At 36.9% G+C, this 21,050-nt stretch overlaps 1 protein-coding gene across 7 annotated transcripts in view; it reads right to left on the reverse strand.

Annotated features, from left to right (window-relative positions):
* The window catches only part of Rnf180 (ring finger protein 180), a 170,932-nt gene that overhangs the window by 136,045 nt on the left and 13,837 nt on the right, over window positions 1-21,050 (reverse strand). For 6 of the 7 annotated variants that reach the window (XM_048442963.3, XM_085676747.2, XM_085676750.2 and 3 more), the window contains exon 2: window positions 6,935-7,069. In XM_048442963.3, coding sequence (XP_048298920.3) covers window positions 6,935-7,069 — 135 coding nt within the window. Of the gene's footprint in view, window positions 1-6,934; window positions 7,070-10,320; window positions 10,382-21,050 lie in introns of those variants that run through there. The other variant, XM_085676752.2, reaches the window with a different exon arrangement.

Below are 21,050 nucleotides of genomic sequence, written 5' to 3' on the forward strand. Positions count from 1 at the left end.
CAGGCCTGCTTTAATAGGGCCTAGCTCTGTCTCCAGGGGAAGGGGCCTTGGGCTTGTGCTCCCAGTTCAGATCTGCGAATGCCTAGATGGAACCCCAAACAGTAACCACATAGATCACAACTGCCTGAAAGCACTAAGTTACACTCAAACCTTCTCCGTATACAGAATTGATTTGATTGTTCTTAATTTGATAGTTTGTATTTTAGTATTTAAGCCAATGCCACCATAGAACCCAAGCAGGACTGTTCACACCACCACCAGTGGCATCTCCCTGCCTTGAACCTAAACAGCGACACCTGCTGGTCAATCAAGATTATTACACCTACAACAATTTTCTGAAAAACTTATAATGTAGATAAATTCATTTGATTAATAAATAAATTAGAAAATTGTTTATGGTGGACAATATAACCATCCATGAATTTAATAACCTTTTTGTTTCTACTATGGATGGAATTTTGAAAGAATTATATGGCATTCCTAGTATATCCATTTTTGTGAACATGAGATTTAGCCTTGTTTGTCATATTATATCTTTAAAGAAATAGTTTGATAACAGAGTCAAGAATGAGACACTTTTAGGAATGATACAGTCTGTACAGAATAATAATGAGAAATTATCTGGAAAAGTTAATACCATTGAAAAGGATAATCTTAATCTGACAGACAAAATTCAGTACACGTAAATGAGTTATGAAACCTTATAAACGGGTACTGAGAGATTATCTGAAAGATTTCATACTGTTGGAATTGACAATCAAAATCTATTTAAAAAATTATGACAAATTAGCAGATAGAGTATCTCTCCAGGAAGACAATCTGTACACCATAAAGTAATATCAAGGATGAGAAGTTATCATTAATGAAAAATTTTAATGCCTTGGAATTACATGTGCAAAATAAGGGTCAGAAATTATTTGATTCAATGAAATCATTAGAAATATTCACAGGTGAAGAGATCCAGGATTTAAAAAAGACAGTGGGAAAAAGATTTAAATTGATTGAGGAAAGTATCAGAACTAATAAACAAGCAAAGAGAAGAGGTACAAGCAATGATTTAGCATCACCAGTACTTATCAGAGATAGAGATAACTTACCAAGAGTTTTAGCTACTTATCCTGTCATTACCTCTGACAAGGCAGTGAATACTCAATACCCAAATGGATACAAAGAATGTAAATGGAAAGATCTGAAAGAAATAAAGCAAGCAGTAGTATCTTATGGCATGCATTCACCATATGTTAGGGAGACGGTAAAGACATGGGTTTCAAGCAATAAGGCTACTCCACATAATTGGTTTCAATTAGTCTCAGTGGTCCGTGAAGATGGGCCACAGTTACAATGGGCATGCTATTAGAGAGAGGAGGCTAAAATCCTAAAACAGAAAGGAAGGGTCAAAGGATTTGAGGCTTTCCAACATCAAATTCTTAGCGAGGGCTGTTATACTGATCCATAGAGTCAAGCACTTTATAATGAACACATCTTGTTCCTATGCCTTAAATGTTTGGGATAGAATTCAATAACCAGAAGAAGAATTGAATCATATATTAAGGTTAAACAAGGCCCAAGAGAACCCTTTAGTGACGTCCTACAAAGATTAACTGAAGTTATACAAATAGGAGTAACAGATCCAGAAAATAGACTAGCGCTTATTGAAACTCTGGCTTTTGCAAATAATAATGAAAAAAGATACTTGGACCTTTAAAGGTTAGATCAGCACCAATGGATGGATGGATCTTGCACACAGTAAACGTTGAGGCTTTTGACTATAAAACCAAGGCATGGGTAGGAGAAGCAATTTCCAAAGGCATGAAGAAACATCAAGATGCCAAATGTTTTAATTGTGGTACAATAGGACATCTGAGAAGGCATTGTGGACAACGCATGCCTAGAAATAATGTCTCCACTGGGAATGACAAAAATAAAAGGTCTCTTCAGAATTGTGTAGAAGATGTGGCAAAGACCCACATTGGATCAATAATGTAGATCAGCAAGAGAAAAACAAGGCAAATTGCTACCATTGGGAAACACATGAGGAGACTCTCTCAGGCCCCCAAGTCAAACGTGGTCCTGTACTTCCCAGTCACTGTGGAGGACGTCTCACCAGGAATATTAAAAAATTCCAGTGCCTGTTGTAAAAAAAAAAAATGCTGCTCTAGATGATAGAATAAACATGGAGGATAAATCAAAAATTCCAATGGAAAATAGGAAACATATTTTGGCAGACTTCCATAAATGTTCAAAGACCAAATCTGAGAGTACAAATAAATAACATTGCAATTGAAGGATTACTGGACATGAATGAGGATGTGAATATTATTACTCCAGAATCTTGGCATCCAAATTGGCCTCTTCAAGAGGCAGATGTTCAATTCCTAGGAATTGGAACCCTATTTCAAGTAAAACAAAGCATGAGATGGGTTGAATGCACAGGGCCATAAGGACAGAGAGGAAGGCTGAGGCCATATGTGGCTAATATTGCAGTAAATTTATGGGGTAATGATCTGCTGCAGCAATGGGATACCCAGAGCAACAATCCTGCAGTGCCAGAAAGGGGACATAAACCAACTTGTGTTTCTGGGAAGGATATTATGAGGTACAAAAAAAAAAACAAAAACAAACAAAAAACCCCCCCCAAAAAAACAAAAACAAAAAAATCCCCAAGACGGTCACCAGCCATTCAGGTTGAATAAAAACACAAAACAATTAGCAAACCTTTAGAGGTACCAATAACCCTACCTTTAAAATGGTTAACTGAAGAACCAATATGGATTAAACAGTGCCTTGAATAGAAGAAAAACTGCAGAATTTATAACAGCTGGTACAGGAGCAACTAGATGCTCACCATATTGAAGAATCAACCAGTCCTTGGAATTCTCCAATATTTGTTTTTAAAAAGAAATCTGAAAAATGAAGAATCGTGACAGATCTAAGAACTATCAACAAAGTGATCCCTCTATAATCTGGAATTACTTTGCCCTCCCTATTACCTAAAGGATGGTCTCTTATGGTTACTGATTTAAAAGACTGTTTGTTTATTATACCTTTACAAGAAAAGGACAGAGAAAAATTTGCCCTCACAGTGCCTACTTATAATAATTCTCAGCCTACTAGGAGATACCAATGGACCGTCCTCCCACAGGGAATGCTCAATAGCTGCACCCTGTGCCAACAGTTTATAAGTCAGTCACTGGAAATAATACATAAACAATTTCCTAAATCTAGAATTTTCTTACATGAACGATATTTTGCTATCTGAATTAAATATATATATTTTATAAAGAATTGTGAAGAAGTAAAAAAAGTTTCGCCTAAATGGAGATAACAAATAGCTCCAGAAAAGATATAAAGAGGAGAGTCAACCAATTACCTAGATTATAAAATAGGTTTACAGAAAATTAGAACACAAAATGCATAAATTAAGAGAGATCAATTTCTGATTCTTAATGACTTCAAAGATTTCTAGGAGACATTTTCAATCTAAGACCTGCTATTGGAATAACACCTCATCTAATAATTCATTTAAACAAACCCTTAGATGGTGATAAAGACTTAAATAGTCCCAGGGACTTAACAGTTGAATCTGGGAAAGAACTGACTGTTATTGAAGAGAAATTACAGGAGGCACATGTGGATTGGGTGAATCTGAATCTTAACCGCATTTGAGTCATGTTGCCCTCCAGAATTTCTCCTATAGGAATTTTAATGCAGAGGGAAGATATTATCTTAGAATGCATCTTTTTACCACACAAACAAAGTAATAAATGAAAAACTTATGTGGAAAAGATCTCTGAATTAATTATAAAAGGAAAATTGAGTATTTGTTAATTAGCAGGTATACACTCAGCAGAGATTATAATATCTTTTATCAGTGATGAAATTAAAAAATATGGGAAGACAATGAACCCTGGCAGAGAGTTTGAGTGTTTTTTTTCAGGAGAGATTAACAACAAATATCTCAAAAATGATAGAATTAACCTTATAAAAAGAACTACTTGGATCTTTCACCACATTGCACATGACCCACCAGTAACTGGAGCCTGTGCATTCTATACCGAATCAAATAAATCAGGAAAGGCAGGTTATAATCAGAAAATTTCAGTAAAGTGGAACAAACCCTTATAATTCTATCCAAAGGCAGAATTATATGCTATTCTCATGGTACTAAGGGATTTTAAAGAACCTCTCAATATAATTACTGATTCACAATATGTAGAAAGAGTTGCTTTGCATATTCAAACCACTGAATTTTTACCAGATGATACAGATTTGACTTCATTATTCATTCAGGTTCAAGATATAATCAGGAATAGGCTTTGTCCCATATACATAACACACATCTGATCCCATACAAGTCTGCCAGGTCCTTAGTACAAGGTAATGCAGAAATTGATCAATTATTGATTGTAAATGTGCTGAAGGCCTCAGAATTTCATAAAAACATCATGTTAATGGGAATGGCTTAAAGAAAGAGTTTTCTAATACATGACAACAAGCTAAGGATATTATAAGGAGATGTCCTATGTGTTCTTTCTATAGGCAAACACAGCTACCTGCAAGAAGTAACTCAAAGGATACTAAAAGAAATGAAATCTGGCAGATGGATGAGCTCCATTTTCTAGAATTTGGAAAACTGAAAGATGTATACCACACCGTTGACACTTATTCAGGTTTTCAATGGGAAACTGCTCAGAAAATGTTAAGTAGGTAACACACATTTAGTAGAATCATGGCCATAATGGGGTATACCTGCACAGATAAAGACAGGTAATGATCCAGCATATGTCTCTAAGAAAATGAAACAGTTTTTTGCTTACTATAAATCGTATTACAGGTATACTAAACAAGCCTGCAAATTAGTCAGTTATAGAAAGATCAAATCAAACTATAAAGGATATGTTAAACAAACAGAAAGGGATGAAAATATCCCCAGAAATACATTGCATAATGCTTTATTAACCTTGTATTTTCTTAATGCTAATGAGAAAGAAACAACAGCAGCAGAGAGACATTGAAAAACAGAAAAAAACTTCTGAATTAAATCAAGGGTGCGTTGACCTCTAATGAAAACCAGGGGATGTCCTACATTAGGAAAGGGGTTTTGCTCTTGTTTCCACAGGAGAAGAAAAGCTGTGGATACCATCAAAATTAATAAAGATTCAGTTTGAAAGAGAAACCTCTTGAGAAAGAGAAATGAGAGCTCATCCACAGTGGTGATAATCATACAGTTGGTAAGGAAACCTTATAAGGGTTGGGACAGCATTCTGCTCTTGTCTTGGCAGGAAAATATCCATCTTCAAAAAGCTGAGAGAACTTGGACATCTAGATGCCTAAATAATAAAAGAAAGCTATCCAGAAAGAATCACCAAGCAAAGAGAAATCTGACTTATGGTATCATATCCTCTGCAGGGTTAAAATTTCATTACCTAAACATACATACCATACATACATACATACAAACTTCTTAGTTTAATAATAAGCCTAAATCATTTAAAAATTAAAGCTGGTTTTAGAATTGGACAATGGCTATCCTTCTTTATATCCAAACATGTTGTTAAAAGAAAAATTCTTCTTGGCAAAACTGGCCTTTTGGGCAAAGAATTGCCCCTGCCTTGGCTACTAACAAAATGCATGTTGTCTGAATTGGACAATCAGGATACAAATAAAATCAACAAATTTTAATAAATAAATAAAAAGTAAAAATATAAGTAAAAGTAATACCTTGCCAAGACAGGATAAAATGGTTTTGAAATTTTTCCTACCTCTGAAAATGGTCTGCCACTTACTCTAGTCCTTAGCCAATGCTGGTTGCTCCAACACTGAAAATGAGACTTTGTTTGATTGTCCAGGTAGTCAGTTGTCATTGGTCATTTCTTACACCTTTCCTGTTTACTCAAGTAATATTATATACCTTCTCAGGCCTTCAATGGGGTTGAAGACTAGATAGTCACAGTTACTTTCCTTTCATGACTTAGCCAAGCCATTATTAATATAAGACTTAGACTTCTTAGAATGGGTTAACTAAGGAAACATTTAGCATTTGTTTCTTGATGTTGTTTATGATGGTTGTAATTCTAATTTTTATATTTGATATCTGTTTTTATTGTATATAGTTTTGTATTGGGTTTGGAACTCTCATTTAAACAAAGGGGAGAGGTGCTGTGGGAACTCCTTCAGCCAATAGCCTTTAAGATACCAGTCAACCTGCGTGTGGTCTCATGTACTATAAATGTAGATGTAAAGTGTGCATGGGCCTCTTGACTGCTGGATTTGGTTCCAGTTCCTAGTGCATGCTGAGGACTGCAAATCGCTACCCTTTCTGTGAGTTCACCCCCTATTAAACAAACCTTTGTTATATTCCTTTCTGGGCTAGTGTAGGACCTTTTTTTATTATAAATTGCAACAATAAGAGAAAGACCTTTACATCAATTTCCATAGCATAAAACACAGATAATCTAGGAGTGGGGTAAGTATAAAGGTCCCTCAGTAGAAAACAATGGTACCTGTCACTCTCGCAAATGACACAGAATTCAAGAAACTGCTACACATGGCACAGGAGTGAAACTGCAAAATCTGATGCTCAGAAAAATAAGAGGCAAAAAGGATGCACATGATTTTCTTTCATTGGAACAAATGGCAAGGATAGGCTATACCAATCTTGGAGAACAAAGACAGACTTCTGGGGTCATGGAAATTATGTTGAATTTATTCATATTAAAGATAATTAAGTTATCAAGCTGTACACAAGTTTTAGTCTATGCAAATTATATGCAATAAAACACGGGCATGCAATGCTTTAGGTTTTCACCCACTGGAATCTATGAGATTTTAAAAGGTATCTGTCATGCGTTCAGGTGTGGAGGAATAGGTGCGCACGTATGGTGTGCCTCCAAAATTTCTGTCCTCTAAAACTCTTGAAGCCAGAACTACTCACCTCAATCACTTGATTCTCAAGGCAATTCATGAGGCAGGCAGAACTTGCAATACATCTTCTACATTTCCAACAACGAAGAGTACCTGCTGGCTCGTCACTGGTTTGTTTGGCTGTTGACTCTTTGCTTCTTTTCATCTGTGGGAACATTGATAATTTTTAGAATGGCAAGCTGCATCAGATATCTCTAAATCACTAAAGCAACAGCTACAAGCAGAGATTGAAAACCACTGGTTACTGTGGTGCTGGAAATCCCTGCTCCCCACCCTGTGTCCTGACCCCGAAATCAGTGTCTGAGTGTTCTTTGCCACACACAGCCAGCTACAGGATTTAACAGCAGTATCAAACCGACGCACAAACTTTCAACACCCCCCAACACTAATAAAGGTGTTTTGGTTGGCATCCAAAACACTTAAAAATCTGGTCCTGGCTCTAAGCCAGAATTCCTTACATCTTCCATAGATAAATTCCTTTCCTAGGCCACTTGAGTGGATGGACATGCCTATTCCTCCTGTCTAGGTACAGCATGATTTCCTCTCATGCCCATCTGGAGTGAAGTTGTAGCATTCTATAAGTCATAAATTGATGCAGGAGAGAATTCAGTGAATTGCAATAGCAACACTGATGGACACTCCTCTGTGAAAAACACTCTGCTGCAGCGTTTTGGATGACTTCAACAGCAGGCTTTGTGAGATGTAACAGGTACCTATGTACTAGTTAGCATGTCTTAGGCAAAGAGTATTTTATTATAAAATGTCTAACATAGAAAATTCATTTAATTTTGATTATAATGCATTAAGTAGTGATTACCAGTTTGTTTTCTAGGATGCTTTATGTCTCCCACTACTGATTTTTTTTTAAAAGTTAAAGTTCAAGAGAAAAATCTAAGTCATTACAGTGCTTTTAAGACTCTTGAGTGGATGGCTCAGTGGGTAGAGCTTATTGCTTCCAACGCTGAAGACTTATCTGATGCAGGATACTCACAGGATAGAAAGAGAGAACCAACTCCTGCAAGCTGTTCTCTGACCTCCATAAAAGCACTGTAGCAGGTGAATCCTCCCTTTACACACATAAAATAAGTAAATAAATGAATGTGACTTTTTCAAAAAAGAATTATGGCAAATAATTATAAACATTCATTGTTCATCTTGGTTTTCATTTTTGTGGGGTTGTTTTGTAGCTTTTTATTTGTTTCTTTTATTTTTGTTTTTGAAAAAGAGACAACCAAAATTGGATGGGTAGGGGTGTGAAGAGGATCTGGGAGAAACTGGAACGGGAAAAACATTATCAAAATATATTACATAATTTTTTTAATAAAATATTTTAAGATGGGACATTAAAATATAGGTACATGATTAAAATTTAAGTATATGTACTTTTTAGTGAAATTGAAGTACTTACTTTAAAGTGGTGGTGAACAGGAGAGTATGGCCCACTAAATCAACTAAGCAGGGCTGGCAGGAGTTCACAGAGACTGAAAAATCAAGCAGGGGACCTACATGGGTCCTCTGCATATATGTTATGGCTGATAGCTTGGTAATGTTGTGGGACTCCTAACAATGGAAACAGGTGTATCTCTGACTCCTTTGTCTGCTCTAGGACTCTTTTCTTCCTACTGGGTTGCCTTGTCCAGTCTAGATAGGAGGGCTTTGCCTTGTCTTATTCTATTTTGCTTTGTCCTGTTTGGCTGTTTTCTTAGAGGCCTGCTCTTTTCTGAAGATGAAATAGAGGGGGGAGTGGTTCTGGGTGAGAATGAAGGTTTTGGGGACGGGAGCTGGGAGGTGTGGAGGGAAAGAAAACTGTGGTTGGAGTGGATTGTATGAGAGAATTTAGTTTCAATTTAAAAAACAAAAAAGAAAATCTTTAATAGACTCTGCTTGACTAACTCCCAGAGTGTTTGCTTTTTCCCTCAATATTCTTAACCTCCTCTCTATCCTCAACCCCTTTTACCCACTGATCCTCAGTCAGAAAACAAGCCTTCAGGGAAGTCTCACATCCGAATCAACTAGGGATACATCCACAAATGTTTATGTGCCCCAAACCCTGGATACTCAGGTCCCTCTCACATATCCATCCATGCCCCCTTAATGTGTAGTGACATACAAATAAGGTCTATAGGAGATTTCAGTAAGTCCTCGCTGACAACTACTAAAGACTATATTGTGATAACTCTTCTCTATCAGTGATTTTTAAATTTATGGATTTAGTTTTGATCTTGTTCCAAAGATCTAGGCCAGAACTTTCCATGTCCAGCTGTCAAATGAACACTTCTTTAAGTCTCTGCTCTAGGGCCTTTGTACTGGTAGTTCATTCAGAATAAATGTTTGCAAATCTATAGAGAGTTACTCATCAGATGAGGTTACTTAGTACTTGAAATGTAGCCAATCCAGATTGCATAACAATATATAATAGATTTTGAAGACTTCATAGATATAAGAATGAAAAAATATCAAATATTTTATAATCAAAAATTAATATACTAGTAAACGAATTATAATGATAACCTATTTCTTTTTTACTACTTTATTTGATATGTATGCATGCTTGTGGGTGTAGTGTGTGCAGTGTGGTATATTTATGTGTAAACATTCATGTGTATGAGCATATATAGGCCAGAGGTCAATATCAGGAATCTTCTATTGCTCTTTGCCTAACTTTTTAAGCAGTACTTGTCATACGCACATGTGTGTGGGTGTGTACGTGCCTAAGCACATGTTGAGGTCAAAGGACAACCTTATATCATCATTTCTCTCATTCCATCAGGCAGCTCTGAGAAATTAAACTCAGGTTGTGAGGCTTAGGGAGGTGCCCTTTACCTAATGACCTATCTCATTGCCCCTTGCCTTAGTTTTTTGAGATAGGGTCTCTCACTGAATTCAGAGCTTACCAATTAGTTTAGGTTAAGTGGCCAGAAAGCCCCCAGGATCTTCTTGTGTTATCTTCCCAGGGCTGGGATGCTATAGAAATTCCTACTGCCAGTAGCCTTTAAGTTACCTGCCCTCTTGGGCATGGCCTCTTATACTATATATGCCGATCTAAAGCATGCATCCATCCTCTTTTCTGGCTGTGGGATTCAGTTGCTGTTCCCCATTCCAGCAGAGGATTGTGATCTGTGAATCTACCCCTAAATAAATAATGCTCTATGATACTCAATTCTGAGCTACTGTGAAATTTCTTTTAAGCATCCTTCTTCATCTGACACTCCAGGTGGATCCACACCTACTGGGTAGATCAGCTTAAAGCCTTAAACTTTGGTCCACAGCCCAGAACATCTCCCACCCTCACCTGCTTGACTTGCTTTTACCTACTAAGCAATTATTTTGTAAAACCCCCGCCATGGAGCTAACTGTATGCAGCGACTTGGAAAGTTCCCAAGCGCAAACACACACCTCACCCCCATTGTCATGTTTCCTGCCGTATGGCGACTTGCAAAACTTCTGGTTTGTACTGCTGGCTCCTGAGTTGTGGGTTTCTTGCTCTGTGTACAGAATTGAGTTAATTGCTTTTAATTTGTCAAGTAAAGCATATTTCTCAATATTTAACCAGAACTAAAACAGGAAGCCAAAGTGGTGCTGGACTGTGCCTGGTGCCATCAATTGTGCCACTGCTAGGTGCAACTCTGCAACCATGACACCTGCTGGACAATAAAGATTATTACACCCAAAACAATTACCGGAATTCCTAACAGGTAAATCAATAAACCTGAAAGTTATATAATGCCAGACAACATCATCATTGAAATTTTTAGTAACTTTTGCTAATACTAAGGATTGTATTCTGCAAGCCTTATATGGTTAGTGTGATACATCCATTTATTGGATATTGGGACTCAATTTTTTTTATTTTATAACAGAGGCAAGAATGAGGCACTTTTAGAAATGATACCATCTTTACAGACTAATAATGAACAGCTAGCATACAGAATTAATACCACTGAAAATCAAAAGTTACCTGAAAAAAATTAATACTATTGAAAAGGGTAACATTAATTTAACAGACAAAACTGAATCCATGTCAAAGGATACTGAGAAATTATCTAAAAGAATTCATACTGTTAAATTTGGCAATCAAAATTTGTTAAAAAGTTATGGTTGGATAACAGATACAGTATCTCTCCAGGAAGAATATCTGCACACTATCCAAATAATGTTCAAGGATAAGATGCTATCTTTCAAGGAAAAACTTCACATGTGCAAAATGAGGACCATAGGCTAGGAGCCTCAATGAAATAACTAGAAATATATACAGGCCAGGAGATTCTGAATCTAGAAAAGACAGTAGTAAAAAGATTTCAAGTAATTGAGGAAATTATTGGAGCTGATGAGCAGGGAAAGAAGGTACAAGGACAGAATTTAACATTGTCAGTAGCTGTCAGAGATGACTTACCCAGGGGTTTAGCTTCCTAGCCTGTAATCTACTCTGACAAAGCATCAAGTTCTAAAGGCCCAAAAGGATCCAAAGAAGGTAAAGAGAAACCTATAGGAATGAATGATCTAAAAGAAATTAAGCAATCAGTAGTAACTTGTGGCTTTCATTCCACGGTTATTAGGGAGATGGTGAAGACATGGGCTTCTAGCATTAAAGCCACATCACTTGACTGGCTTCAGTTAGTTTCAGCAGTCCTTGATGACAGGCCTCAATAGATTTTTAAATGCTATTTCAGAAAAGAGGCTAAAATTATAGAACAACAGGGAAAAGCAAAAAGACTAGAGACTTCCCAAGATCAAATTCTTGGTGAGGGCACTTATGTTGACCCACAGGCTCAAGCTCTTTACAATGAACAAATCTTGTCCCTATGCCACAAAGCAGCCTTAAAAGATTGTGACAGCATTCAATAACTAGAAGAAAGAATTGAATCATATACCAGGGTTAAACATGGCCAGAGAGAACCCTTTAGTGACTTTTTACAAAGACTAACTAAGGCTGTACAAATGGAAGTAACAATCCCAGATGCTTATTGAAATTATGGCTTTTGAAAATGCCAACTTAGAATGGAAAGATACTTAGGTCTTTAAAGATTATATCAGCACCAATGGATGAATAGATCCTGTTTACAATGAACATTGAGACATATGACTACAATACTGAATTTTGGGTAGTAGAAGCAACTTCCAAAGGAATGAAGAGACATCAAAATGCCAAATTTTTAAATTGTGGTAGAATGGGACATCTGAGAAGGTATTATAGACAAAGAATTCCTAGGAATAATATCTCCTCGGGATTGTCAAGAATAGGAGGACTCGACCTTCAGGTATATGTGGAAGGTGTGACAAAGGCCAACATTGGACCAATGAATGCAGATCAACAAAAGACAAACAAGGCAACCCGATATCATTAGGAAACTCCTTGGGGGGGGCGTCTCGCAGGCCCCCAAGTCAAAAGTGGTCCAGTCATTCCCAGTCACTGTGGAGGACATGTCTCACCAAGAAAAAAAAATCAAGAGCCTTCTGTAAAAAAACATATTGTTCTAGGTGATGAAATAAACATGGAGGATAAATCAAATTTTCCAACAGGAAATAGGAAACGTATATTCTGGCAGACTTCTATAAATGATCAAAGACCAAAGCTAAGAGTGTGTATGAATGACATTGTAATTGTGGGTTTGATAGACACAGGTGCAGACATAAGTGTCATTACTCTAGAATCTTGGCATTCAAGTTGGCCTCTTCAAGAAGCAGGTGTTCAATTACTAGGAACTGAAATCCTATCTCAAGTGAAAAAAAGCACAAGATGAGTTGAATGCATAGGGCTAGAAGGACAGAGAGAAAAGCTGAGGTCCTCCCTATGCGGCTAATATTGCAGTGAATTTATGGGGTTGTGACCTGTTGCAGCAATGGAATACCCAGGTTAATATTCCTGCAGATTCTCATTCCTGCAGAAACTCATGATTCTGGAAAGGATATTATGCGATACTATACACAAAGGTCACCAGCCATTCATTCAGGCTGTACAAAAACACAAAGCAACTAACAAACCTTCAGAGGTACCAATGGCCCTACCTTTAAAATGGTTAACTGAGAAACCAATATGGGTTAAACAGTGGCCATTAACAGAAGACAAACTGCAGGCTTTAGAACAACTAGTACAGGAGCAACTAGATGCTTACCACATTGAAGAATATACCAGCCCTTGGAATTCTCCTGTATTTGTTGTTAAAAAGAAATCTGGTAAATGGAGAATGGTGACAGAGCTAAGAGCTGTTGACAAGGTAATTCAACCTATGGGCCCTCTACAATCTGGAATTCCTCTGCCTTCTCTATTACCAAAAGGATGTCTTCTTATAGTTATTGATTTAAAAGATTATTTCTTCACTATAACTTTATAAGAAAACGACAGAGAAAAATTTGCCTCCACAGTACCTATTTATAATAATTCTTAGCCTACTAGGAAATACCAGTGGATCATCCTTCCACAGGAAATGCTCAATAGCCCCACCCTATGCCAATACTTTGTAAGTCAGCCATTGGAAATAATACATAAAAAATTTCCTAAATCTATAATATACCATTACATGGATGATTTTTTTCCTATCTGATCCAAACATAGATACTTTAGAAAGAATGCTTGAACAAGCAAATAAAATTTTACAAAAATTGGAATTACAAATTGTTCATAAAAAAATACCAAGAGGAAATTTTGTCAATTACCTAGGCTATAGAATAGGTTTATAGAAAATCAAAACCCAAAAGGCACGAATTAGGAGAGACCGGTTATAGACTCTTAAGTCAAAGACTGTTAGGAGACATTTCCAGTTCCGCCAGTCTACAATTGGCTGTTGTGGTAACACTTAATCTTATAATTCATTTAAACAAAACCTTAGATGGTATTAAAGACTTGAATAGTCCCAGAGAATTAAAAGCTGAAGCGGGAAGGGAACTGATAATTGTTGAGGAGAAATTATAGGAGAAATATGTGGATAGGGTAAATCCAAATCTTAACTGTATTCTAGTCACACTGACTTCCAGAATTTCTCTTACAGGAACTTTAATGCAGAGGGACAATATTATCTTAGAATGGATCTTTTTACCACATAAACTAAGTAAAAAAATTAAAAACTCATGTGGAAAAAGTCTCTGAATTAATTATAAAAGGTAAATTGAGACTCTGTCAATTAGCAGGGATGGACCAAGCAGAGATTATAATGCCTTTTACTACTGATGAAATAAAATGGTTATGGGAAGACAAGGAACCATAGCAAAGAGCTTGTGCTAATTTTTGGAGAAATTAATAGCAATTATCCCAAAAGCAATAGACTCTTATAAAGAGAACTTCTTCGATTTTTCCCTGAATTGTATGTGATGCTCCAATAACTGGAGCCCGTACATTTTATACTGATGCAAATAAATCAGGAAAGGCAGGTTACAAATCAGAAAAATTAAGGAAGGTGGAACAAAGCCCTTATAATTCTGTCCAAAGGCAGAATTATATGCTATTCTCATAGTGCTAAGGGATTTTAAAGAACCTTTTAATATAGTTAGTGATTCACAATATGCAGAAAGAGTTGCTTTGCACATCGAAACCACTGAATTTATATACCAGATGATACAGAATTGATTTCATTATTCATTCAAGTTCAAGATATATTCAGGAAGAGGCTTCATCCTATATATGTAATACACATCCAATCCCATACAAGTCTGCCAGGTCCTCTAGCACAAAGTAATTACAGGAAAATACACATTTTCAAAAATTCAAGAGACCCTGGATGTTTGGATGCTGATAGAAGAAAAAATAACTATCCAATAAGGATCATCAAGAAAATGGAATAAGACATGTAAGGACAGGTGATCAAAACACACACACACACACACACACACACACACACACACACACACACACACACACATTAGAGACAGAGAGAGAGAGAGAGCTGGCTTTGGAGTTGGACAATGGCTCTTTCCTTCTCTAAATTCAAGCATGTTGTTACAAGAAAAATTCAGTTTCTGTCTGACCTCAAGAGCTATCTGGTATGGGACAGAAAGAATTTAGAAAAAAATTACTTTTCTTCATACCTTTTTTTGTCTCTATCACACCTTTCATTGAATATATATTTGTATATGTGTATATAAGTAATGTTTAAGTTTTCCACAATCAACAATGAATTTTCCTGCAGCAATCATTGAAGTTTCCGGGAAGAAGATGGGGCCCCACAACAACTCCATCTGGCTGATAGGACATCATGATGCTGATAGCACTACTTTAAGTTTTGGGTACCAGCTGCTCAAGATGATTCCAACTTGGTTAGCTGAGATGGTGCACCATCTTTGTTGCACAGTTGTTTAAAGATTGTTTAATATTTTAATAAGAAGTCTTAGTCTTTAACTTATATAGCTATTAAGTTTCATAGGTCAATAGTCTCCATGTTTGTCATACTTATAGTCAGACTAATCTAGTTCTTTAGATAATAGAGATTTCTTTTAAGCATCCTTCTTCACTGGGATTACAAGCACAAACTACCATGCCTGGCCTTTTACATGGGTGATGGGTGCCAAACTCAAGTCCTCAGGTTTGCTTGGCAAGAAGTTTACCTAAGTTGGCCATCTCTCACTTTGACTACTTAGTATGGCTTCACTGAGATGACTGGTAGCACAGTCCTTTTGGACAGCACTTCTCTAGCTGTTACCCAGGCGTTTGAAGAGTTGACACTTTTCTCATCATTGGTATCTCAGTGTCACTTCCTCAAAGATAGGATATAAGGAGAGTGTCTTGAACTTACCTCACTGGGCCACAATCTAAGAGATCCTAATTTAATGTTTCTAGGTAAGACATAGAAACTTGCATACTTCATAAGCTCAATAGGTAAATCTGTTACAGGTTGAAGACACTGACAGTGGTGGTTTGAATAAGAATGGCCCCTACATGCTCATAGCTTTGAGTATTTGGTTCCCAGTTGGTGGACTGTCTAGAAAGGATTAGAAGGTACTGCTTTATTCAAAGATGTGTGCCACTGGGGCTGGGCTTTGAGGTTTCAAGAGCCCATGACAGGTCCAGTCTCTTTCTCTCTTTCTCTGCCTCCTAACTGTGGGTGACATTTAAGCTCTCCAGTACCATGTATGCCTGTGACCACCATGTTCCCTGTCACAATGAACAAGCATTCATCCTTTGGAACAGTAAGCAAACCCCCATTTAAATACTTTCTTTTATAAGTTACCTTGGTCATAGTGTCTCTTGACAGCAACAGAACAGAAACAAAGTCACTGATCTTCAGAATACAAGCTAAGCCCTGCACTACTAAATAAATAAATAAAAGCAAATAAAACCCACTGTAGCAGGCTATTTTGGTAGCACAAGGAATTCTTGCAACAGCATCTCATTATGACTGGTTGCATGGAATCTATCTATACATGTGATAAGGTGTATAGATACAAAGAGCTAAACCTAATTGGTGAAATCTGATACCTAAAATGGTATATGTGTGTCCATCTTGTGGCCTGTGGGACACATGGTGCTACACATGGCTATGAATATTACAATATTCTGGCCAGAACTCCAAATTAGAACTTCAGAAAAACCCTATCAACTACTCAGAGACCATTTGCAATTATACCAGACAGTAATCTTGAAACATAACCATCATTTTATGTTTACAGAATCCCATAGAAAGAACAACGCCCCACAACAGCTGGAAGCATTCTAGAAGATGACGTCCACGCTCCCAACAAAGTTTGTCCTCAGGGAAGGGACATGTATTAGGGGTTGATTATAAGTGGTATAGGGTTGGGGGTTGGGGTGGAAATTAAGTTGGCTCAGGGATTTATTTTGAAAAAAGAAAAAAATGAATTGGATGGGATACTAGGTAGATCAGTGTGAGATTACAGTAATAATAATAGTAATAGAATACTTGTGAATTATTATTTATAGACAATTTACATTGGTATAGATTCTTGTATATTGATACAAATTCAAATTTTAAATTATATTGAATATGCTCTTATTTCTGTTTACAATATTTGTGCGCCTAGGCAAGGTTACTTTGTCATATTGTATGCATATATGTTTCTTCCACTGCTTAAAATATTTTGCATACTGATGCAATTTTAGGATATATTTATCATATTGCACTATACATTTCTATCTCTGATCAAGATACTTATACATTGTTTGCATTTGAGGTCATTGTTCTCATATCCTGCACAGTTATTTAAATATTGTTTAATATTTTAATATGAAGCCTTAGTCTTTAAACTATATAGGTATTAAGAATTATAGGCCAATAATCATCCATGTTTGCAATACTTACAGTTAGACTAATCAGGTTCTTTAGCTACATAGAGATTGTATTCCACATAGATAGATAATCTTCAACTACTTCAAAGAGCTGTAGAATATGGCATTTAAATAGCTTAGAAGTCTGTTGACGTGAGATATGATTGCTTCTGGCAGCAGCAATTTCTTCCTGAGAGAATGTTGGGCACTAAAGACACTTCACTCGGAGCTTGTTTTCTTCTTGGCAAAACTGGCCTTTGGGAAAGGAACTGCCCCTTCATGCAACTGACAAGACACAGGTTGTCTGGACTGAACAAGCAGGATACAAGTAGAAAGACTGCCAAACCTTGCCAAGACAGGATAAGATAGTTTTGAAAAAAGTTTTCTACCTCTGAAAATGGTCTGTCAGTTACTTTAGGCCTTAGCTAAAGTTGGTGGCTCCAACGTTGCAAATGAGACTTTGGGTGATTACCCAGGTATCCAGTTGTCTCTGTCATCTACTGCATATTTTAGAAGCTACTTGATTGCACTTCCTGTTTATTCAAGGAATATTATCTCCTTTCTCAGGCCTTTCAAGGGGTTGAATTTTAGACAGTCATAGTTACCTTCCTCTTATAATCTAGCCAAGCCATTTCTAATAAAAAGAACTTAGAGTCCTAGGAATAAAATGATTATTAAAAAATTTAGCATATGCTCTTTGCTTCATATTGTTTATGCTGGTTGTAGTTCTAATTTTTATACTTGATATCTGTTCTTATTGTATATAATTTTGTATTGGGTTTGGAACACTCTTATTGAGACATAAAGGAGATTAATGGACAACCTCCTTCAGCCCATGGCCTTTAAGAGGCTGGACCTGGTTGGGGTGTGACTTTGGGTACCAAAAAGCAGCAGTCCTGCCTCACTTAGTCTCTTCTTCCTGCAAGCCATACATGGATATCGGACCCATTCCTATTTCCTTGCTGTGATCCACGAGTTCCCTTGTAATACTTTATTCGGAGTTATCTTGGGATTATTTGACTCATGTTCTTCACATTGGATGTGTTCTGCGTCATCATAAACTTAAACATTGTGGGATTATTTTCAGAATGTTTTTTATATGACTGGGTTACACAATACTAGGGTATGGACTTTGAAGATGATCATGTCATAATGTTAAAAGGCTGGATACAACTCTCTTGACAGCGATCATTTGCCAATAGCTCTTTGGTTAGGACTTCTTGTCTACCTCCCCTCTCTCTGAATCTACAATTTGCAATTCAAGTTTTAATTTAAAATTACCTTTAATAAAATTACTTTTAATCTAAAAAAATACTGTGAAAAGTATAAAATCAAAACAATAGTCACCATTTTGTTACCAATTAACTCTTGATTCTCTCTTACTGCCCTCCTTTCTTTGGCTGCACATTTTTTGAATACAAATGTTTGCATTGTTTCCTAGAAACTATGCCTTTCTATCTTCTAATCTTTTCCTGTTATATTGTTTTCTTCCCCTTGGCATCTGTGAGTCAGCAGTCCTCACCTTTACAGAAGAGTTCAATTTTAATTATAGGATGGACTCTTGAGACATTCATTTCCTCTTCCTCTGTCTTCTGTACACATCTTCTAGGGAGCTATCATTCTTATTTCTGCTTTTCTTATCGAGTTGCACAAAAGCATACTCTACTCATTCCACAGCCACACAATCAAATGTAGTATCTGAACCTCAAAATCCACAGCAAATATCTATTGAAATCAGACAAACAATATACAGATGAGAGCTCTTCACACACCTTTACCTTTTAGTGGAATCAAGATGATCTGTTTAAAAATACTATAAACACATTGATCTGAAAGTGTCAAAAAAATTAAACGCCCATATTGTTTTGTTATCTTTTCACTAACTGAGAATTTCATACAATGTGCTTCTATATTTACCTCCCTCCCCAGTCCTCCCAAACTGCCCTACTGTCTTTTACTTTTTTTAATCCATCAAGTCCAATTTGTGCTGCCCATATAATTTTGTATGTGTGGCCTTTCACTGGAGCTGGGCAGACCTATCAGGGACTACTCTTAAAGGAAACTCACCCTCTCTCTCAGTAGCTTTCAGTGGTCAATAGTTCCTTAGGGAGGGGAGAATTTCATACCTCAGCTTTCTAGGCTGGAATTTTGTCTGGTTTGGACCTGCACTAGTCTTGTGCCTGCTACCACAACTGCTGTGGATTCTAGGTGCAATAGCCTTGCTATGTCCTTGTCATCCACCAGCCTGGCGCTTACATCTTTCTCTCCCCTCTTCTGTGATGATCCCTGGGGAGTAAGAGTGTGATATGAATGTCCCATTTAGAGCTGAGCATCCCATGGTCTCTAATCCTCCTCAATTTGATTATTTTTGGTCTGTATCTTTACCACCTTCTGCTGAAGAAAGCAAGCGTCTCTGATAAGGGTTGAGAGATTTACTCCTCTGAGTTGCCCTACCACATGGCTCATTAAACTTCTTTTTCCTCTGTTAATTATTAATTATGTTTGACCAATCAGTGGGAAGACCTAAACTGAAGTCTTTCAGCTATGGACAAAGAAGCATAGTAGAAAGATGTACAGCTGTGTTTATACTACCTGAACTTGAAGGGGGAAACAACAGATGGTTATCTGCTAGCAATCTATTTATAAAAGTGAGATGGCTTCTGGCCAGTAACTTACGTTAAAACAAAAGGCTGAAACGTTAAAACCCAACCTATTAACAAAGTGGGTAGCCTTTGAACAGACTTGAACAACTTACGTGTTGGATACACTTTAAATCCATCGCCAACTCAACACCTGACGGAGGTGCTAGTATTGGCTTAAGCAAGTCAGTGAACTATGTAAATAACTTATCTAAACATTTGGGTAGCAGTCCGCATGACCTTATGGTTTTCTCAATAGTGAGTGCTCATACTCATACACACATTGGTACTTGTTTACTTCACTACCTGTCCTTACACTGCTATAATGTTTGACACTTCGTGAATGCACTGCACATTTGTGAGACATTATTTCACTTAGTTACAACTCTCAAATACTGAACATGTCAGTGGTATAATACTGAAAAATCCCAGTCATGAAAATTACCATCAACCTCAGTAAAAACACTCTTTAGTTACAGAGCAACACTAAAGGCCAAAAGGTCAAAAGTGTTGAGTCCAAGTTTTCTAGACTTCTTGTTTTAACTTGGAGATCAAATTTTGTCCCATGTAACAAGTATGGAAATGTCTGTCTCTAAGCACATGCAGCCTGTCAGACATTTTAGTAAACATGTTTCACTATAGGGAGGCTGTATAATAGTTCTCCACTGGAACACATGGCTTTTCTTCAAGAGTCTGATCAGCTTTCAATAGAATGCAGACAGACTTTGTTAAGTTCTTCCTTCCTTTTTCATAAACATATTTAGGAATAAAGGTATTTATGGTTTTGGTAAACCATTTCTAACTGCACACCCGTAGCAGTGAAGAATAAAAGGACTATCAGCCCGTGGCTCTATTTACCACCATTGCCTTTGTGTCTCAGTGAGAATGGCAATGGTGAAAAGGGCAAACCATACCTCAACATTACCTGGCTTCTTACATGGGTTTTAGCATCACATTTTGAGAACTGACACCTAACGCAAAGCACAGAACCCCAAAATCTTACCTATGTAAATTTCATTGCCCAATTATATCCTTTAAAAGGTTTAAGGAGGACAAATAAGCCCCTGTAAAAAACATTAACTACAGCGTAGGCTGTAATTATCTGTAGCACTGTACACTGCAATTACAAGTCCTCTGAAGAAGTTGAAGTCTTTGTCTACCTTTGACTATCATTATTCTATATGGCAAAATATCAACATTGGCACATAATTCCCTATGAAGGAGTTTGGAATTTCCTTCTTATCAATACAGTTCTGTAAGAATAAGATTAAAGC

The sequence above is a fragment of the Myodes glareolus genome, chromosome 15 (genome assembly GCF_982192425.1).
Source record: "Myodes glareolus chromosome 15, mMyoGla1.1, whole genome shotgun sequence".
Classification (NCBI taxonomy): Eukaryota; Metazoa; Chordata; class Mammalia; order Rodentia; family Cricetidae; genus Myodes; species Myodes glareolus.